The following is a 23623-nucleotide window of genomic DNA, read 5'->3' as shown; positions in this document are numbered from 1 at the left end:
TGTAGTAGTAGCATCTATCTGACCATGGCTGTAGTAGTACCATCTATCTGACCATGGCTGTAGTAGCACCATCTATCTGACCATGGCTGTAGTAGCATCTATCTGACCATGGCTGTAGTAGCATCTATCTGACCATGGCTGTAGTACTCTATCTGACCATGGCTGTAGTACCATCTATCTGACCATGGCTGTAGTCTCATCTATCTGACCATGGCTGTAGTAGTACATCTATCTGACCATGGCTGTAGTAGTACCATCTATCTGACCATGGCTGTAGTACCATCTATCTGACCATGGCTGTAGTACCATCTATCTGACCATGGCTGTAGTAGTATCTATCTGACCATGGCTGTAGTAGTACCATCTATCTGACCATGGCTGTAGTAGTACCATCTATCTGACCATGGCTGTAGTAGTACCATCTATCTGACCATGACTGTAGTAGTACCATCTATCTGACCATGACTGTAGTAGTACCATCTATCTGACCATGACTGTAGTAGTACCATCTATCTGACCATGGCTGTAGTAGTACCATCTATCTAACCATGGCTGTAGTACCATCTATCTGACCATGACTGTAGTAGTACATCTATCTGACCATGGCTGTAGTAGTACCATCTATCTGACCATGGCTGTAGTAGCATCTATCTGACCATGGCTGTAGTAGTACCATCTATCTGACCATGGCTGTAGTAGTACCATCTATCTGACCATGGCTGTAGTAGTACCATCTATCTGACCATGGCTGTAGTAGCATCTATCTGACCATGGCTGTAGTAGTACCATCTATCTGACCATGGCTGTAGTAGTAGCATCTATCTGACCATGGCTGTAGTAGTAGCATCTATCTGACCATGGCTGTAGTAGTACCATCTATCTGACCATGGCTGTAGTAGTACCATCTATCTGACCATGGCTGTAGTAGTACCATCTATCTGACCATGGCTGTAGTAGTACCATCTATCTGACCATGGCTGTAGTAGTAGCATCTATCTGACCATGGCTGTAGTAGCATCTATCTGACCATGGCTGTAGTAGTAGCATCTATCTGACCATGGCTGTAGTAGTAGCATCTATCTGACCATGGCTGTAGTAGTAGCATCTATCTGACCATGGCTGTAGTAGCATCTATCTGACCATGGCTGTAGTAGTACCATCTATCTGACCATGGCTGTAGTAGTACCATCTATCTGACCATGGCTGTAGTAGTACCATCTATCTGACCATGGCTGTAGTAGTACCATCTATCTGACCATGGCTGTAGTAGTACCATCTATCTGACCATGGCTGTAGTAGTACCATCTATCTGACCATGGCTGTAGTAGTACCATCTATCTGACCATGGCTGTAGTAGTACATCTATCTGACCATGGCTGTAGTAGTACCATCTATCTGACCATGGCTGTAGTAGTACCATCTATCTGACCATGGCTGTAGTAGTACCATCTATCTGACCATGGCTGTAGTAGTAGCATCTATCTGACCATGGCTGTAGTAGTACCATCTATCTGACCATGGCTGTAGTAGTACCATCTATCTGACCATGGCTGTAGTAGTACCATCTATCTGACCATGGCTGTAGTAGTACCATCTATCTGACCATGGCTGTAGTAGTACCATCTATCTGACCATGGCTGTAGTAGTACCATCTATCTGACCATGGCTGTAGTAGTAGCATCTATCTGACCATGGCTGTAGTAGTAGCATCTATCTGACCATGGCTGTAGTAGTACCATCTATCTGACCATGGCTGTAGTAGTACCATCTATCTGACCATGGCTGTAGTAGCATCTATCTGACCATGGCTGTAGTAGCATCTATCTGACCATGGCTGTAGTAGTACCATCTATCTGACCATGGCTGTAGTAGTAGCATCTATCTGACCATGACTGTAGTAGCATCTATCTGACCATGACTGTAGTAGTACCATCTATCTGACCATGACTGTAGTAGTACCATCTATCTGACCATGGCTGTAGTAGCATCTATCTGACCATGACTGTAGTAGTACCATCTATCTGACCATGACTGTAGTAGTACCATCTATCTGACCATGGCTGTAGTAGTAGCATCTATCTGACCATGGCTGTAGTAGTACCATCTATCTGACCATGGCTGTAGTAGTACCATCTATCTGACCATGACTGTAGTAGCATCTATCTGACCATGGCTGTAGTAGTACCATCTATCTGACCATGGCTGTAGTAGTACCATCTATCTGACCATGGCTGTAGTAGTACCATCTATCTGACCATGGCTGTAGTAGTACCATCTATCTGACCATGGCTGTAGTACCATCTATCTGACCATGGCTGTAGTACCATCTATCTGACCATGGCTGTAGTAGCATCTATCTGACCATGGCTGTAGTACCATCTATCTGACCATGGCTGTAGTAGCTCATCTATCTGACCATGGCTGTAGTAGTACCATCTATCTGACCATGGCTGTAGTAGTACCATCTATCTGACCATGGCTGTAGTACCATCTATCTGACCATGGCTGTAGTACCATCTATCTGACCATGGCTGTAGTAGCATCTATCTGACCATGGCTGTAGTAGTACCCATCTATCTGACCATGACTGTAGTAGTACCATCTATCTGACCATGGCTGTAGTAGTACATCTATCTGACCATGGCTGTAGTAGTACCATCTATCTGACCATGGCTGTAGTAGTACCATCTATCTGACCATGGCTGTAGTAGCATCTATCTGACCATGGCTGTAGTAGTACCATCTATCTGACCATGGCTGTAGTAGTACCATCTATCTGACCATGGCTGTAGTAGCATCTATCTGACCATGGCTGTAGTAGTACCATCTATCTGACCATGGCTGTAGTAGTACCATCTATCTGACCATGGCTGTAGTAGTACCATCTATCTGACCATGGCTGTAGTAGCATCTATCTGACCATGGCTGTAGTAGTACCATCTATCTGACCATGGCTGTAGTAGTAGCATCTATCTGACCATGGCTGTAGTAGTAGCATCTATCTGACCATGGCTGTAGTAGTACCATCTATCTGACCATGGCTGTAGTAGTACCATCTATCTGACCATGGCTGTAGTAGCACCATCTATCTGACCATGGCTGTAGTAGCATCTATCTGACCATGGCTGTAGTAGTACCATCTATCTGACCATGGCTGTAGTAGCATCTATCTGACCATGGCTGTAGTAGTAGCATCTATCTGACCATGGCTGTAGTAGTAGCATCTATCTGACCATGGCTGTAGTAGTACCATCTATCTGACCATGGCTGTAGTAGCATCTATCTGACCATGGCTGTAGTAGTACCATCTATCTGACCATGGCTGTAGTAGTACCATCTATCTGACCATGACTGTAGTAGTACCATCTATCTGACCATGGCTGTAGTAGCATCTATCTGACCATGACTGTAGTAGTACCATCTATCTGACCATGACTGTAGTAGTACCATCTATCTGACCATGGCTGTAGTAGTAGCATCTATCTGACCATGGCTGTAGTAGTAGCATCTATCTGACCATGGCTGTAGTAGTACCATCTATCTGACCATGGCTGTAGTAGTACCATCTATCTGACCATGACTGTAGTAGTAGCATCTATCTGACCATGACTGTAGTAGTACCATCTATCTGACCATGGCTGTAGTAGTACCATCTATCTGACCATGGCTGTAGTAGTACCATCTATCTGACCATGGCTGTAGTAGTACCATCTATCTGACCATGGCTGTAGTACCATCTATCTGACCATGGCTGTAGTACCATCTATCTGACCATGGCTGTAGTAGTACCATCTATCTGACCATGGCTGTAGTACCATCTATCTGACCATGGCTGTAGTACCATCTATCTGACCATGGCTGTAGTCTCATCTATCTGACCATGGCTGTAGTAGTACCATCTATCTGACCATGGCTGTAGTAGTACCATCTATCTGACCATGGCTGTAGTACCATCTATCTGACCATGGCTGTAGTACCATCTATCTGACCATGGCTGTAGTAGCATCTATCTGACCATGGCTGTAGTAGTACCATCTATCTGACCATGGCTGTAGTAGTACCATCTATCTGACCATGGCTGTAGTAGTACCATCTATCTGACCATGACTGTAGTAGTACCATCTATCTGACCATGGCTGTAGTAGTACCATCTATCTGACCATGGCTGTAGTAGTACCATCTATCTGACCATGGCTGTAGTAGCATCTATCTGACCATGGCTGTAGTAGTACCATCTATCTGATGGCTGTATAGTACTGACCATGGCTGTAGTAGTACCATCTATCTGACCATGGCTGTAGTAGTACCATCTATCTGACCATGGCTGTAGTATTACCATCTATCTGACCATGGCTGTAGTAGCATCTATCTGACCATGGCTGTAGTAGTACCATCTATCTGACCATGGCTGTAGTAGTACCATCTATCTGACCATGGCTGTAGTAGTACCATCTATCTGACCATGGCTGTAGTAGTACCATCTATCTGACCATGGCTGTAGTAGTACCATCTATCTGACCATGGCTGTAGTAGTACCATCTATCTGACCATGGCTGTAGTAGCATCTATCTGACCATGGCTGTAGTAGTACCATCTATCTGACCATGGCTGTAGTAGCATCTATCTGACCATGGCTGTAGTAGTAGCATCTATCTGACCATGGCTGTAGTAGTAGCATCTATCTGACCATGGCTGTAATAGTACCATCTATCTGACCATGGCTGTATAGTAGCATCTATCTGACCATGGCTGTAGTAGTACCATCTATCTGACCATGGCTGTAGTAGTACCATCTATCTGACCATGGCTGTAGTAGTACCATCTATCTGACCATGGCTGTAGTAGTACCATCTATCTGACCATGGCTGTAGTAGTACCATCTATCTGACCATGGCTGTAGTAGTACCATCTATCTGACCATGGCTGTAATAGTACCATCTATCTGACCATGGCTGTAATAGTACCATCTATCTGACCATGGCTGTAGTAGTACCATCTATCTGACCATGGCTGTAGTAGTACCATCTATCTGACCATGGCTGTAATAGTACCATCTATCTGACCATGGCTGTAATAGTACCATCTATCTGACCATGGCTGTAGTAGTAGCATCTATCTGACCATGGCTGTAGTAGTACCATCTATCTGACCATGGCTGTAGTAGTACCATCTATCTGACCATGGCTGTAGTAGTACCATCTATCTGACCATGGCTGTAGTAGTACCATCTATCTGACCATGGCTGTAGTAGTACCATCTATCTGACCATGGCTGTAGTAGTACCATCTATCTGACCATGGCTGTAGTAGTACCATCTATCTGACCATGGCTGTAGTAGTAGCATCTATCTGACCATGGCTGTAGTAGTACCATCTATCTGACCATGGCTGTAGTAGTACCATCTATCTGACCATGGCTGTAGTAGCATCTATCTGACCATGGCTGTAGTAGCATCTATCTGACCATGGCTGTAGTAGTACCATCTATCTGACCATGGCTGTAGTAGTAGCATCTATCTGACCATGACTGTAGTAGCATCTATCTGACCATGACTGTAGTAGTACCATCTATCTGACCATGACTGTAGTAGTACCATCTATCTGACCATGGCTGTAGTAGCATCTATCTGACCATGACTGTAGTAGTACCATCTATCTGACCATGACTGTAGTAGTACCATCTATCTGACCATGGCTGTAGTAGTAGCATCTATCTGACCATGGCTGTAGTAGTACCATCTATCTGACCATGGCTGTAGTAGTACCATCTATCTGACCATGACTGTAGTAGCATCTATCTGACCATGACTGTAGTAGTACCATCTATCTGACCATGGCTGTAGTAGTACCATCTATCTGACCATGGCTGTAGTAGTACCATCTATCTGACCATGGCTGTAGTAGTACCATCTATCTGACCATGGCTGTAGTAGTCTGACCATGGCTGTAGTAGCATCTATCTGACCATGGCTGTAGTAGTACCATCTATCTGACCATGGCTGTAGTAGTACCATCTATCTGACCATGGCTGTAGTAGTACCATCTATCTGACCATGGCTGTAGTAGTACCATCTATCTGACCATGGCTGTAGTAGCATCTATCTGACCATGGCTGTAGTAGTACCATCTATCTGACCATGGCTGTAGTAGTACCATCTATCTGACCATGGCTGTAGTAGCATCTATCTGACCATGGCTGTAGTAGTAGCATCTATCTGACCATGGCTGTAGTAGTAGCATCTATCTGACCATGGCTGTAGTAGTACCATCTATCTGACCATGGCTGTAGTAGTACCTATCTGACCATGGCTGTAGTACCATCTATCTGACCATGGCTGTAGTAGTACCATCTATCTGACCATGGCTGTAGTAGCATCTATCTGACCATGGCTGTAGTACCATCTATCTGACCATGGCTGTAGTAGTACCATCTATCTGACCATGGCTGTAGTAGCACCATCTATCTGACCATGGCTGTAGTAGCATCTATCTGACCATGGCTGTAGTAGCACCTATCTGACCATGGCTGTAGTAGTACCATCTATCTGACCATGGCTGTAGTAGCACCATCTATCTGACCATGGCTGTAGTAGTACCATCTATCTGACCATGGCTGTAGTATCTATCTGACCATGGCTGTAGTAGCTCTATCTGACCATGGCTGTAGTCCTATCTGACCATGGCTGTAGTACCATCTATCTGACCATGGCTGTAGTAGTAGCATCTATCTGACCATGGCTGTAGTACCATCTATCTGACCATGGCTGTAGTAGCACCATCTATCTGACCATGACTGTAGTAGTACCATCTATCTGACCATGGCTGTAGTAGTACCATCTATCTGACCATGGCTGTAGTAGTACCATCTATCTGACCATGGCTGTAGTAGTACCATCTATCTGACCATGACTGTAGTAGTACCATCTATCTGACCATGACTGTAGTAGTACCATCTATCTGACCATGGCTGTAGTAGTACCATCTATCTGACCATGGCTGTAGTAGTAGCATCTATCTGACCATGACTGTAGTAGTACCATCTATCTGACCATGGCTGTAGTAGTACCATCTATCTGACCATGGCTGTAGTAGTACCATCTATCTGACCATGGCTGTAGTAGTACCATCTATCTGACCATGGCTGTAGTAGTACCATCTATCTGACCATGGCTGTAGTAGCATCTATCTGACCATGGCTGTAGTAGTACCATCTATCTGACCATGGCTGTAGTAGTACCATCTATCTGACCATGGCTGTAGTAGTACCATCTATCTGACCATGGCTGTAGTAGTAGCATCTATCTGACCATGGCTGTAGTAGCATCTATCTGACCATGGCTGTAGTAGTACCATCTATCTGACCATGGCTGTAGTAGTAGCATCTATCTGACCATGGCTGTAGTAGTAGCATCTATCTGACCATGGCTGTAGTAGTACCATCTATCTGACCATGGCTGTAGTAGTAGCATCTATCTGACCATGGCTGTAGTAGTACCATCTATCTGACCATGGCTGTAGTAGTAGCATCTATCTGACCATGGCTGTAGTAGCATCTATCTGACCATGGCTGTAGTAGTACCATCTATCTGACCATGGCTGTAGTAGTAGCATCTATCTGACCATGGCTGTAGTAGCCATCTATCTGACCATGGCTGTAGTAGTAGCATCTATCTGACCATGGCTGTAGTAGTACCATCTATCTGACCATGGCTGTAGTACCATCTATCTGACCATGGCTGTAGTAGTAGCATCTATCTGACCATGACTGTAGTAGTAGCATCTATCTGACCATGGCTGTAGTAGTAGCATCTATCTGACCATGGCTGTAGTAGTACCATCTATCTGACCATGGCTGTAGTAGTAGCATCTATCTGACCATGGCTGTAGTAGGCTCTATCTGACCATGGCTGTAGTACCATCTATCTGACCATGGCTGTAGTAGTAGCATCTATCTGACCATGGCTGTAGTAGCATCTATCTGACCATGGCTGTAGTAGCATCTATCTGACCATGGCTGTAGTAGTACCATCTATCTGACCATGGCTGTAGTAGTACCATCTATCTGACCATGGCTGTAGTAGTAGCATCTATCTGACCATGGCTGTAGTAGCATCTATCTGACCATGGCTAGTAGCACCATCTATCTGACCATGGCTGTAGTAGCTTCTATCTGACCATGGCTGTAGTAGTACCATCTATCTGACCATGGCTGTAGTAGTACCATCTATCTGACCATGGCTGTAGTAGTACCATCTATCTGACCATGGCTGTAGTAGTAGCATCTATCTGACCATGGCTGTAGTACCATCTATCTGACCATGGCTGTAGTAGCACCATCTATCTGACCATGGCTGTAGTAGCATCTATCTGACCATGGCTGTAGTAGCATCTATCTGACCATGGCTGTAGTAGTACCATCTATCTGACCATGGCTGTAGTAGTAGCATCTATCTGACCATGGCTGTAGTACCATCTATCTGACCATGGCTGTAGTCTCATCTATCTGACCATGGCTGTAGTAGTACCATCTATCTGACCATGGCTGTAGTCTCATCTATCTGACCATGGCTGTAGTAGTACCATCTATCTGACCATGGCTGTAGTAGTAGCATCTATCTGACCATGGCTGTAGTACCATCTATCTGACCATGGCTGTAGTAGCATCTATCTGACCATGACTGTAGTAGCATCTATCTGACCATGACTGTAGTAGTACCATCTATCTGACCATGACTGTAGTAGTACCATCTATCTGACCATGGCTGTAGTAGTACCATCTATCTGACCATGACTGTAGTAGTACCATCTATCTGACCATGACTGTAGTAGTACCATCTATCTGACCATGACTGTAGTAGTAGCATCTATCTGACCATGGCTGTAGTAGTAGCATCTATCTGACCATGGCTGTAGTAGTACCATCTATCTGACCATGGCTGTAGTAGTACATCTATCTGACCATGGCTGTAGTAGCACCTATCTGACCATGGCTGTAGTAGCACCATCTATCTGACCATGGCTGTAGTAGCACCATCTATCTGACCATGGCTGTAGTAGCACCATCTATCTGACCATGGCTGTAGTCTACCATCTATCTGACCATGGCTGTAGTAGCACCATCTATCTGACCATGGCTGTAGTCTCATCTATCTGACCATGGCTGTAGTACCATCTATCTGACCATGGCTGTAGTAGCATCTATCTGACCATGGCTGTAGTACCATCTATCTGACCATGGCTGTAGTAGCATCTATCTGACCATGGCTGTAGTAGCACCATCTATCTGACCATGACTGTAGTAGTACCATCTATCTGACCATGGCTGTAGTAGCATCTATCTGACCATGGCTGTAGTAGTACCATCTATCTGACCATGACTGTAGTAGTACATCTATCTGACCATGACTGCTAGTAGTACCATCTATCTGACCATGACTGTAGTAGTACCATCTATCTGACCATGACTGTAGTAGTACCATCTATCTGACCATGACTGTAGTAGTACCATCTATCTGACCATGGCTGTAGTACCATCTATCTGACCATGGCTGTAGTAGCATCTATCTGACCATGGCTGTAGTAGCCATCTATCTGACCATGGCTGTAGTAGTACATCTATCTGACCATGGCTGTAGTAGCATTTTATCTGACCATGGCTGTAGTACCATCTATCTGACCATGGCTGTAGTACCATCTATCTGACCATGGCTGTAGTCTCATCTATCTGACCATGGCTGTAGTCTCATCTATCTGACCATGGCTGTAGTAGTACCATCTATCTGACCATGGCTGTAGTAGCTTCTATCTGACCATGGCTGTAGTAGTACCATCTATCTGACCATGGCTGTAGTAGTACCATCTATCTGACCATGGCTGTAGTATTACCATCTATCTGACCATGGCTGTAGTAGTAGCATCTATCTGACCATGGCTGTACTACCATCTATCTGACCATGGCTGTAGTCTCATCTATCTGACCATGGCTGTAGTAGCATCTATCTGACCATGGCTGTAGTAGTACCATCTATCTGACCATGGCTGTAGTAGTACCATCTATCTGACCATGGCTGTAGTAGTAGCATCTATCTGACCATGGCTGTAGTAGTAGCATCTATCTGACCATGGCTGTAGTAGTAGCATCTATCTGACCATGGCTGTAGTAGTACCATCTATCTGACCATGGCTGTAGTAGTACCATCTATCTGACCATGGCTGTAGTAGTACCATCTATCTGACCATGGCTGTAGTAGTACCATCTATCTGACCATGGCTGTAGTAGTACCATCTATCTGACCATGGCTGTAGTAGTAGCATCTATCTGACCATGGCTGTAGTAGTACCATCTATCTGACCATGGCTGTAGTAGTACCATCTATCTGACCATGGCTGTAGTAGCATCTATCTGACCATGGCTGTAGTAGTACCATCTATCTGACCATGGCTGTAGTAGTAGCATCTATCTGACCATGGCTGTAGTAGTACCATCTATCTGACCATGACTGTAGTAGTACCATCTATCTGACCATGACTGTAGTAGTACCATCTATCTGACCATGACTGTAGTAGTACCATCTATCTGACCATGGCTGTAGTAGCATCTATCTGACCATGGCTGTAGTAGCATCTATCTGACCATGGCTGTAGTAGTACCATCTATCTGACCATGGCTGTAGTAGTAGCATCTATCTGACCATGGCTGTAGTAGTACCATCTATCTGACCATGGCTGTAGTAGTACCATCTATCTGACCATGGCTGTAGTAGTAGCATCTATCTGACCATGGCTGTAGTAGTACCATCTATCTGACCATGGCTGTAGTAGTAGCATCTATCTGACCATGGCTGTAGTAGTAGCATCTATCTGACCATGGCTGTAGTAGCACCATCTATCTGACCATGGCTGTAGTAGCCATCTATCTGACCATGGCTGTAGTAGCACCATCTATCTGACCATGGCTGTAGTAGCATCTATCTGACCATGGCTGTAGTAGCATCTATCTGACCATGGCTGTAGTAGCATCTATCTGACCATGGCTGTAGTAGTACCATCTATCTGACCATGGCTGTAGTAGTACCATCTATCTGACCATGGCTGTAGTAGTACCATCTATCTGACCATGGCTGTAGTAGTACCATCTATCTGACCATGGCTGTAGTAGTACCATCTATCTGACCATGGCTGTAGTAGTACCATCTATCTGACCATGGCTGTAGTAGTACCATCTATCTGATCACGGCTGTAGTAGTACCATCTATCTGACCACGGCTGTAGTAGTACCATCTATCTGACCATGGCTGTAGTAGTACCATCTATCTGACCATGGCTGTAGTAGTAGCATCTATCTGACCATGGCTGTAGTAGTACCATCTATCTGACCATGGCTGTAGTAGCACCATCTATCTGACCATGGCTGTAGTAGTACCATCTATCTGACCATGGCTGTAGTAGCACCATCTATCTGACCATGGCTGTAGTAGCACCATCTATCTGACCATGGCTGTAGTAGTACCATCTATCTGACCATGGCTGTAGTAGTACCATCTATCTGACCATGGCTGTAGTAGTACCATCTATCTGACCATGGCTGTAGTAGCATCTATCTGACCATGGCTGTAGTAGCATCTATCTGACCATGGCTGTAGTAGCATCTATCTGACCATGGCTGTAGTAGTAGCATCTATCTGACCATGGCTGTAGTAGCATCTATCTGACCATGGCTGTAGTAGCATCTATCTGACCATGGCTGTAGTAGTAGCATCTATCTGACCATGGCTGTAGTAGCATCTATCTGACCATGGCTGTAGTAGCATCTATCTGACCATGGCTGTAGTAGACCATGGCTGTACCATCTATCTGACCATGGCTGTAGTAGTACCTGTATCTATCTGACCATGGCTGTAGTAGCATCTATCTGACCATGGCTGTAGTAGTACCATCTATCTGACCATGGCTGTAGTAGTACCATCTATCTGACCATGGCTGTAGTAGTACCATCTATCTGACCATGGCTGTAGTAGTACCATCTATCTGACCATGGCTGTAGTAGCATCTATCTGACCATGGCTGTAGTACCATCTATCTGACCATGGCTGTAGTAGTACCATCTATCTGACCATGGCTGTAGTAGTACATCTATCTGACCATGGCTGTAGTAGTACCATCTATCTGACCATGGCTGTAGTAGTACCATCTATCTGACCATGGCTGTAGTAGTAGCATCTATCTGACCATGGCTGTAGTAGTCTATCATCTCTATCTGACCATGGCTGTAGTAGTACCATCTATCTGACCATGGCTGTAGTAGTAGCATCTATCTGACCATGGCTGTAGTAGCATCTATCTGACCATGGCTGTAGTAGCATCTATCTGACCATGGCTGTAGTAGCATCTATCTGACCATGGCTGTAGTAGTCTACCATCTATCTGACCATGGCTGTAGTAGTACCATCTATCTGACCATGGCTGTAGTAGTACCATCTATCTGACCATGGCTGTAGTAGCCATCTATCTGACCATGGCTGTAGTAGTACCATCTATCTGACCATGGCTGTAGTAGTACCATCTATCTGACCATGGCTGTAGTAGTACCATCTATCTGACCATGGCTGTAGTAGTACCATCTATCTGACCATGGCTGTAGTAGTACCATCTATCTGACCATGGCTGTAGTAGTACCATCTATCTGACCATGGCTGTAGTAGTACCATCTATCTGACCATGGCTGTAGTAGTACCATCTATCTGACCATGGCTGTAGTAGTACCATCTATCTGACCATGGCTGTAGTAGTACCATCTATCTGACCATGGCTGTAGTAGTACCATCTATCTGACCATGGCTGTAGTAGTGGCTGCATCTATCTGACCATGGCTGTAGTAGCATCTATCTGACCATGGCTGTAGTAGCATCTATCTGACCATGGCTGTAGTAGTAGCATCTATCTGACCATGGCTGTAGTAGTAGCATCTATCTGACCATGGCTGTAGTAGTAGCATCTATCTGACCATGGCTGTAGTAGTAGCATCTATCTGACCATGGCTGTAGTAGTACCATCTATCTGACCATGGCTGTAGTAGTACCATCTATCTGACCATGGCTGTAGTAGCATCTATCTGACCATGGCTGTAGTAGTACCATCTATGGCTGTAGTAGTACCATGGCTGTAGTAGTACCATCTATCTGACCATGGCTGTAGTAGTACCATCTATCTGACCATGGCTGTAGTAGTACCATCTATCTGACCATGGCTGTAGTAGTACCATCTATCTGACCATGGCTGTAGTAGTAGCATCTATCTGACCATGGCTGTAGTAGTAGCATCTATCTGACCATGGCTGTAGTAGTAGTATCTATCTGACCATGGCTGTAGTAGTACCATCTATCTGACCATGGCTGTAGTAGTAGTACCATCTATCTGACCATGGCTGTAGTAGTGGCTGTACCATCTATCTGACCATGGCTGTAGTAGTAGCATCTATCTGACCATGGCTGTAGTAGCATCTATCTGACCATGGCTGTAGTACCATCTATCTGACCATGGCTGTAGTAGTACCATCTATCTGACCATGGCTGTAGTAGTACCATCTATCTGACCATGGCTGTAGTAGTACCATCTATCTGACCATGGCTGTAGTAGTACCATCTATCTGACCATGGCTGTAGTAGTAGCATCTATCTGACCATGGCTGTAGTAGCATCTATCTGACCATGGCTGTAGTAGCATCTATCTGACCATGGCTGTAGTAGCATCTATCTGACCATGGCTGTAGTAGTACCATCTATCTGACCATGGCTGTAGTAGTACCATCTATCTGACCATGGCTGTAGTAGTACCATCTATCTGACCATGGCTGTAGTAGTACCATCTATCTGACCATGGCTGTAGTAGTACCATCTATCTGACCATGGCTGTAGTAGCATCTATCTGACCATGGCTGTAGTAGTACCATCTATCTGACCATGGCTGTAGTAGTACCATCTATCTGACCATGGCTGTAGTAGTACCATCTATCTGACCATGGCTGTAGTAGTACCATCTATCTGACCATGGCTGTAGTAGTACCATCTATCTGACCATGGCTGTAGTAGTACCATCTATCTGACCATGGCTGTAGTAGTACCATCTATCTGACCATGGCTGTAATAGTCTACCCATCTATCTGACCATGGCTGTAGTAGTACCATCTATCTGACCATGGCTGTAGTAGTACCATCTATCTGACCATGGCTGTAGTAGTACCATCTATCTGACCATGGCTGTAGTAGCATCTATCTGACCATGGCTGTAGTAGTACCATCTATCTGACCATGGCTGTAGTAGTAGCATCTATCTGACCATGGCTGTAGTAGCATCTATCTGACCATGGCTGTAGTAGCATCTATCTGACCATGGCTGTAGTAGCATCTATCTGACCATGGCTGTAGTAGCATCTATCTGACCATGGCTGTAGTAGCATCTATCTGACCATGGCTGTAGTAGCATCTATCTGACCATGGCTGTAGTAGTACCATCTATCTGACCATGGCTGTAGTAGTAGCATCTATCTGACCATGGCTGTAGTAGCATCTATCTGACCATGGCTGTAGTAGCATCTATCTGACCATGGCTGTACTGACCATAGTAGCCCTAACCTGCCATAAGCACTTCTTGTACACTTGTGGGACTGCTATTGGCCATGGCTGGAATGGGCCCTCTGATCTGGTGGAATGTGCCCTCTGATGGCTGGTGTAATGGGCCCTCTGATAGGCTGGTGGAATGTGCCCTGTGATAGGCTAGGTGGAATGTGCCCTCTGATAGGCTAGGTGGAATGTGCCCTCTGATAGGCTAGGTGGAATGTGCCCTCTGATAGGCTGGTGGAATGGCCCTCTGATAGGCTAGGTGGAATGGGCCCTCTGATAGGCTGTAGTGGAATGTGCCCTCTGATAGGCTGACCATGTGGAATGGGCCCTCTGATAGGCTATGGTGGAATGGACCCTCTGATAGGCTAGGTGGAATGGGCCCTCTGATAGGCTAGGTGGAATGTGCCCTCTGATAGGCTGACCATGGAATGGGCCCTCTGATAGGCTAGGTGTAATGGGCCCTCTGATGGCTAGGTGTAATGTGCCCTCTGATCTGGCTAGGTGGAATGTGCCCTCTGATAGGCTAGGTGGAATGGGCCCTCTGATAGGCTAGGTGTAATGTGCCCTCTGATAGGCTAGGTGGAATGGACCCTCTGATAGGCTAGGTGGAATGTGCCCTATCTGATAGGCTAGGTGGAATGGGCCCTCTGATAGGCTAGGTGGAATGGGCCCTCTGATAGGCTAGGTGGAATGGGCCCTCTGATAGGCTAGGTGTAATGTGCCCTCTGATAGGCTAGGTGGAATGTGCCATCTGATAGGCTAGGTGGAATGTCTATCCTGATAGGCTAGGTGGAATGTGCCCTCTGATAGGCTAGGTGTAATGGGCCCTGATAGGCTAGATGTAATGTGCCCTCTGATAGGCTAGGTGGAATGGGCCCTCTGATAGGCTAGGTGGAATGGGCCCTCTGATAGGCTAGGTGGAATGGGCCCTCTGATAGGCTTGGTGGAATGGGCCCTCTGATAGGCTAGGTGGAATTGGCTCCATATTGCTATACTCCAGACAGTGGTTTCAGACGTTCTGAGTTTCTAGGGAAGGGGTTTTCAAATCTTATCCAACAAGTTCCAGAGTCCTCCTGGTTTTCTGTTCTACCTGATAGTTAACATCACCCACCTGGTGTCCCAGGTCTAAATCAGTCCCTGATTAGAGAGGAATCACCCACCTGGTGTCCCAGGTCTAAATCAGTCCCTGATTAGAGAGGAATCACCCACCTGGTGTCCCAGGTCTAAATCAGTCCCTGATTCGAGGGGAATCACCCACCTGGTGTCCCAGGTCTAAATCAGTCCCTGATTAGAGAGGAATCACCCACCTGGTGTCCCAGGTCTAAATGTCTAAATCAGTCCCTGGTGTAGGTCTAAATCAGGGGAATCACCCACCTGGTGTCCCAGGTCTAAATCAGTCCCTGATTAGAGAGGAATCACCCACCTGGTGTCCCAGGTCTAAATCAGTCCCTGATTAGAGAGGAATCACCCACCTGGTGTCCCAGGTCTAAATCAGTCCCTGGTTCTCACCCACCTGGTGTCCCAGGTCTAAATCAGTCCCTGATTAGAGCGGAATCACCCACCTGGTTTCCCAGGTCTAAATCAGTCCCTGATTAGAGCGGAATCACCCACCTGGTGTCCCAGGTCTAAATCAGTCCCCATGATTAGAGCGGAATCACCCACCTGGTGTCCCAGGTCTAAATCAGTCCCTGATTAGAGCGGAATCACCCACCTGCTGTCCCAGGTCTAAATCAGTCCCTGGCTGAGGGGAATCACCCACCTGGTGTCCCAGGTCTAAATCAGTCCCTGATTAGAGCGGAATCACCCACCTGGTGTCCCAGGTCTAAATCAGTCCCTAATTAGAGGGGAATCACCCTCCTGGTGTCCCAGGTCTAAATCAGTCCCTGATTAGAGGGGAATCACCCACCTGGTGTCCCAGGTCTAAATCGGTCCCTAATTAGAGGGGAATCACCCACCTGCTGTCCCAGGTCTAAATCAGTCCCTGATTAGAGAGGAATCACCCACCTGGTGTCCCAGGTCTAAATCAGTCCCTGATTAGAGGGGAATCACCCACCTGGTGTCCCAGGTCTAAATCAGTCCCTAATTAGAGGGGAATCACCCACCTGGTGTCCCAGGTCTAAATCAGTCCCTAATTAGAGGGGAATCACCCACCTGGTGTCCCAGGTCTAAATCAGTCCCTAATTAGAGGGGAGGTATGAACAAAAACAGTAGAAATGTCTTCCAGGTTCAGGTGAGAATTTGAGGGGCCTAGGAGATGGGGAGTCCGGGACTGTTCAGGAGCGGGGCCCATACTGATTCATACGTTGACTCCTGTTCTTCGTGTTCTGATTGGCTGTAGTTCTGGCCAGCTGATTGGCTCGGCTTCTGCGTCCGTCTTCTCGGGGAGGAACAGTTTGAGGACTACGGAGAGGGGGAGGACGTGGACTACACTCCCAGCAGCCCTTGCCCCGACGATGACGCTCGCACCAACGGCTTCTCAGACCTCGGCTCCTCCCTGCCCTCCAGGTTGGTGGCACATAGAGGAAACTCACACCGCGTACAGGACATTCATCAATGACAGTTGGCCCCCAATGACTGACACACTCTGCCCTTTCTTTACATGCTGCACCAACACACACTCTTCACCTTTCAGCCACTCATGTGTAACAGGGAGGAAACCTTTTGCTCTGTTCTATTGACAGATATAAAGCACCGTGTGTAATTATAGTCTCTCTCTCCCTCCTTGTCTCTCTCCGTCTCTGTCTCTCTCCCTCCCCCCTTCTCTCTCTCTCTCTCTCTCTCTCTCTCTCTCTCTCTCTCTCTCTCTCTCTCCTCCCCCCTTCTCTCTCTCTCCCTCCCCTTCTCTTCTCTCTCTCTCCCCCTCTCTCTCCTCTCCCTCTCTCTCTCTCTCTCTCTCTGTCTCCTCTCCCCCTTCTGTCTCTGTCTCTCTCTCTCTGTCTCTCTCTCTCCCTCCCCTTCTCTCTCTCTCTCTCTCTCTCCCTTTCTCTCTCTGTCTCTCTCTCCCTCCCCTTCTCTCTCTCTCTCTCCTCCCCTCTCTCTCTCTCTCCTCTCCTCTCTCTCCCCCCCTTCTCTCTCTCTCTCTCCTCCCTCTCCTCCCTCCTCTCTGTCTCTCCATCCCTCCCTCTCTCTCTCTCTGTCTCTCTCTCCCTCCCCCTTCTCTCTCTCCCTCCCTCCCTCCCTCTGTCTCTGTAGTGCTGGTCAGACCCCTCTGAAGATGTGTCACCTGTACAACAGTGATGTGTTGGATGTCTATTGTTCTCAGTGCTATAAGAAGGTTAACCTGCTCAACGACCTGGAGGCCAGGCTCAACAACCTCAGAGCCAACAGGTAACACACACACACACACACACACACACACACACACACACACACACACACACACACACACACCCATGTCTTTTACTTGAGGATGCTATAACACAGTAATGAGTGTAAAGCTGATGTGTGTCTCAGGGAGTGTGTGTGTGTCAGTGTGTGTGAGACATCTGTGTCTCAGGGAGTGTGTGTGTGTGTCAGTGTGTGTGAGACATCTGTGTCTCAGGGCGTTCATGCCTGGCAGGCTGTGTGTGTGTGTGTTATGTAAAAGCAGGTCAGGTTCTAATAGGATCCTAGCCCAGGACAGCCCAGGACATTACTCAGGTGATCTATATATAGCGTGGTTCTCCCTGATGTCACCACAGCCTTCCTCTTGTTATCTAATCTACCTCACTAATCCCTGCCTGGCACTGATGTAACTACCGCCCCTGACCCCGTTCACCAGCCAGGTTTCTAAACCTGTCCTAACCCTGCTCCACCCTGACCCCGTTCACCAGCCAGGCTTCTAAACCTGTCCTAACCCTGCTCCACCCTGACCCAGTTCACCAGCCAGGCTTCTATACCCTGCTCCACCCTGACCCCGTTCACCAGCCAGGCTTCTAAACCTGTCCTAACCCTGACCCCGTTCACCAGCCAGGCTTCTAAACCTGTCCTAACCCTGACCCCGTTCACCAGCCAGGCTTCTAAACCTGTCCTAACCCCGTTCACCAGCCAGGCTTCTAAACCTGTCCTAACCCCGTTCACCAGCCAGGCTTCTAAACCTGTCCTAACCCCGTTCACCAGCCAGGCTTCTAAACCTGTCCTAACCCTGTTCACCAGCCAGGCTTCTAAACCTGTCCTAACCCCGTTCACCAGCCAGGCTTCTAAACCTGTCCTAACCCTATACCAGCCAGGCTTCTAAACCTGTCCTAACCCTGACCCCGTTCACCAGCCAGGCTTCTAAACCTGTCCTAACCCTGCTCCACCCTGACCCCGTTCACCAGCCAGGCTTCTAAACCTGTCCTAACCATGCTCCACCCTGACCCCGTTCACCAGCCAAGCTTCTAAACCTGTCCAACCCTGCTCCACCCAGACCCCCCTCACCAGCCAGGCTTCTAAACCTGTCCTAACCCTGCTCCACCCTGACCCCGTTCATAAGCCAAGCCTAAACCATGTCCTGTTAACCCTGCTCCACCATGCCCCGTTCATAAACCAAACCTGTCCCAACCCTGCTCCAAACCAACCCTATTCACCAGCCAGGATTTTAAACCTGCCTGAACCCTGGTCCATGCTCTTCCTCGGCTCCCAGTCCCACTCAGCCCTGTCCTTACTATAAGACCAACCCTTTACCATGCCCTGTTATAAACCAACCCTATACCATGCCCTGTTATAAACCAACCCTATACCATGCCCTGTTATAAACCGACCCTATACCATGCCCTGTTATAAACCGACCCTATACCATGCCCTGTTATAAACCAACCCTATACCATGCCCTGTGTTATAAACCAACCCTATACCATGCCCTGTGTTATAAACCAACCCTATACCATGCCCTGTTATAAACCAACCCTATAACATGCCCTGTGTTATAAACCAACCCTATTCCATGCCCTGTGTTATAAACCAACCCTATTCCATGCCCTGTGTTATAAACCAACCCTATTCCATGCCCTGTGTTATAAACCAACCCTATTCCATGCCCTGTGTTATAAACCAACCCTCTACCATGCCCTGTTATAAACCAACCCTCTACCATGCCCTGTTATAAACCAACCCTCTACCATGCCCTGTTATAAACCAACCCTATACCATGCCCTGTTATAAACCAACCCTCTACCATGCCCTGTTATAAACCAACCCTCTACCATGCCCTGTTATAAACCAACCCTCTACCATTCCCTGTTATAAACCAGTCCTATACAATAACATTTCTGATTTTCCTGTTTATCTTTTTACAGCCCCAACAGAAAGATATCCAGCACTGCCTTTGGACGGTAAGTTACTGAGATCATCTTTTTACAACAGAAAGGTAGGAGGGAGAGGGACTGTACTGATGGATCAGGTGGCTGGTAGAGGGAGAGGGACTGTACTGATGGATCAGGTGGCTGGTAGAGGGAGAGGGACTGTACTGATGGATCAGGTGGCTGGTAGAGGGAGAGGGACTGTACTGATGGATCAGGTGGCTGGTAGAGGGAGAGGGACTGTACTGATGGATCAGGTGGCTGGTAGAGGGAGAGGGACTGTACTGATGGATCAGGTGGCTGGTAGAGGGAGAGGGACTGTACTGATGGATCAGGTGGCTGGTAGAGGGAGAGGGACTGTACTGATGGATCAGGTGGCTGGTAGAGGGAGAGGGACTGTACTGATGGATCAGGTGGCTGGTAGAGGGAGGGACTGTACTGATGGATCAGGTGGCTGGTAGAGGGAGAGGGACTGTACTGATGGATCAGGTGGCTGGTAGAGGGAGAGGGACTGTACTGATGGATCAGGTGGCTGGTAGAGGGAGGGACTGTACTGATGGATCAGGTGGCTGGTAGAGGGAGGGACTGTACTGATGGATCAGGTGGCTGGTAGAGGGAGGGGACTGTACTGATGGATCAGGTGGCTGGTAGAGGGAGAGGGACTGTACTGATGGATCAGGTGGCTGGTAGAGGGAGAGGGACTGTACTGATGGATCAGGTGGCTGGTAGAGGGAGGGACTGTACTGATGGATCAGGTGGCTGGTAGAGGGAGAGGGACTGTACTGATGGATCAGGTGGCTGGTAGAGGGAGGGGACTGTACTGATGGATCAGGTGGCTGGTAGAGGGAGAGGGACTGTACTGATGGATCAGGTGGCTGGTAGAGGGAGAGGGACTGTACTGATGGATCAGGTGGCTGGTAGAGGGAGAGGGACTGTACTGATGGATCAGGTGGCTGGTAGAGGGAGAGGGACTGTACTGATGGATCAGGTGGCTGGTAGAGGGAGAGGGACTGTACTGATGGATCAGGTGGCTGGTAGAGGGAGAGGGACTGTACTGATGGATCAGGTGGCTGGTAGAGGGAGAGGGACTGTACTGATGGATCAGGTGGCTGGTAGAGGGAGGGACTGTACTGATGGATCAGGTGGCTGGTAGAGGGAGGGACTGTACTGATGGATCAGGTGGCTGGTAGAGGGAGAGGACTATCTGAGGGAGGGACTGTACTGATGGATCAGGTGGCTGGTAGAGGGAGAGGGACTGTACTGATGGATCAGGTGGCTGGTAGAGGGAGAGGACTAGATGGATCAGGTGGCTGGTAGAGGGACTGTACTGATGGATCAGGTGGCTGGTAGAGGGAGAGGGACTGTACTGATGGATCAGGTGGCTGGTAGAGGGAGAGGGACTGTACTGATGGATCAGGTGGCTGGTAGAGGGAGAGGGACTGTACTGATGGATCAGGTGGCTGGTAGAGGGAGAGGGACTGTACTGATGGATCAGGTGGCTGGTAGAGGGAGAGGGACTGTACTGATGGATCAGGTGGCTGGTAGAGGGAGAGGGACTGTACTGATGGATCAGGTGGCTGGTAGAGGGAGAGGGACTGTACTGATGGATCAGGTGGCTGGTAGAGGGAGAGGACTGTACTGATGGATCAGGTGGCTGGTAGAGGGAGGGAACTGTACTGATGGATCAGGTGGCTGGTAGAGGGAGGGACTGTACTGATGGATCAGGTGGCTGGTAGAGGGAGGGACTGTACTGATGGATCAGGTGGCTGGTAGAGGGAGGGACTGTACTGATGGATCAGGTGGCTGGTAGAGGGAGAGGGACTGTACTGATGGATCAGGTGGCTGGTAGAGGGAGGGACTGTACTGATGGATCAGGTGGCTGGTAGAGGGAGGGACTGTACTGGGGTTATGATGGATCAGGTGGCTGGTAGAGGGAGGGACTGTACTGGGGTTATGATGGATCAGGTGGCTGGTAGAGGGAGAGACTGTACTGTACTGATGTTCAGCTGTTCAGTTGTTTTAGTCTCTTATCTCCCTCTTACACTTTAGGAAAAATCGTATATAAAAATTTATCACACAGTTAATTACCCACCTCTTCATCTTTTTCCTCTCCTCCTCCCCCTCTTCCTCACCTTTCTACTCTCTTTCTCCTATTTTCCTCCTTCTTCCCTCTCCTCCTTCTTCCCTCTCCTCCCTTCCTCCTCCTCTCTTCCTTCTCCTCCTCCTCTCCTCTTCCTCCTCCTCCTCTCCTCTTCCTCCTCCTCCTCTCCTCTTCCTCCTCTCCTCTCTTCCTCCTCCTCTCTTCCTCCTCTCCTCTCTTCCTCCTCTCCTCTCTCCTCCTCCTCTCTTCTCCTCTCCTCTCTTCCTCCTCTCTTCCTCCTCTCCTCTCTCTTCCTCTCTCCTCTCCTCTCCTCTCCTCTCCTCTCTTTCTCCTCTCTTTCTCCTCTCCTCTCCTCTCCTCCTCTCCTCTCTTCCTCCTCCTCCCCTCTACAGTCAGTTGTTCCAACACAACCACAGTGCTTTCAGCAGCAGTCAGGGAAGCACAGAGGACCTGTTCAGAGACTCCATCGACTCTTGTGATGTGGACATTACTGAGAAGGTAAACACACACTGTACAGACACAGACAGAGAGTTTTATTTCAGGCCTGACAGCCAAATCCACCCCCTGGACAGGACACTGGCCTACCACAGGGCTTTCTCCTCTAGGACAGGACACTCCTCTACCTCAGGGCCTCCTTTACCCCTGGACAGGACACTAGACTCTCCACTCCTCTCTTCTTTACCCCCTGGACAGGACACTGGACTACCACAGGGCTTTACCCCTGGACAGGACACTAGACTACCACAGGGCTTCTACCCCCTGGACAGGACACTAGACTACCACAGGGCTTTACCCTTGGACAGGACACTAGACTACCACATGGCTTTACCCCTGGACAGGACACTAGACTACCACAGGGCTTTACCCCCTGGACAAGACACTGGACTACAACAGGGCTTTCCCTCTGGACAGGACACTGGACTACCACAGGGCTTTCCCCTGGACAGGACACTGGACTACCACAGGGCTTTACCTCTAGGTTAGGACACTAGACTATCTGTACAGGGCTTTACCCCTGGACAGTACATATAAGACTACCACAGGGCTTTCCATCCCCTGGACAGGACACTAGACTACCACAGGGCTTTACCTCTAGGACAGGACACTAGACTACCACAGGGCTTTACCCCCTGGACAGGACACTAGACTACCACAGGGCTTTACCTCTAGGACAGGACACTAGACTACCACAGGGCTTTACCTCTGGACAGGACACTAGACTACCACAGGGCTTTACCCCCTGGACAGGACACTAGACTACCACAGGGCTTTACCTCTAGGACAGGACACTAGACTACCACAGGGCTTTACCCCCTGGACAGGACACTAGACTACCACAGGGCTTTACCTCTGGACAGGACACTAGACTACCACAGGGCTTTACCTCTAGACAGCACACTAGACTACCACAGGGCTTTACCCCCTGGACAGGACACTAGACTACCACAGGGCTTTACCTCTAGGACAGGACACTAGACTACCACAGGGCTTTCTTTACCCTCTGGACAGGACACTAGACTACCACAGGGCTTTACCCCCTGGACAGGACACTAGACTACCACAGGGCTTTACCCCCTGGACAGGACACTAGACTACCACAGGGCTTTACCCCAAATCCACTCCTTGGCTGATTCGGGAGGCATCGGG

The 23623-nt window shown here is 48.0% G+C and overlaps 1 protein-coding gene and 1 long non-coding RNA gene across 3 annotated transcripts in view; both read left to right on the top strand.

Annotated features, from left to right (window-relative positions):
• The window catches only part of LOC118382995 (rab11 family-interacting protein 4A-like), a 97055-nt gene that overhangs the window by 65492 nt on the left and 7940 nt on the right, over positions 1-23623 (top strand). The window contains 5 exon segments of the mRNA XM_052513362.1: positions 16956-16996; positions 16999-17122; positions 17810-17944; positions 19873-19908; positions 22369-22474. Of these exon segments, the coding sequence (XP_052369322.1) occupies positions 16956-16996; positions 16999-17122; positions 17810-17944; positions 19873-19908; positions 22369-22474 (442 nt within the window).
• LOC127927258 (uncharacterized) lies at positions 15726-16732 on the top strand. 2 transcript variants are annotated; one of them, XR_008126714.1, is made up of 3 exons: positions 15726-15838; positions 16004-16101; positions 16585-16732. It is a non-coding gene; the product is annotated as an uncharacterized LOC127927258 (long non-coding RNA). The 2 variants fall into 2 exon arrangements; XR_008126715.1 differs by having other exon boundaries at positions 15726-15936.

The sequence above is a fragment of the Oncorhynchus keta genome, unplaced genomic scaffold (assembly GCF_023373465.1).
Source record: "Oncorhynchus keta strain PuntledgeMale-10-30-2019 unplaced genomic scaffold, Oket_V2 Un_scaffold_1014_pilon_pilon, whole genome shotgun sequence".
In the NCBI taxonomy this organism is placed as follows: Eukaryota; Metazoa; Chordata; class Actinopteri; order Salmoniformes; family Salmonidae; genus Oncorhynchus; species Oncorhynchus keta.
This window is presented reverse-complemented; position numbering and strand designations above follow the sequence as displayed.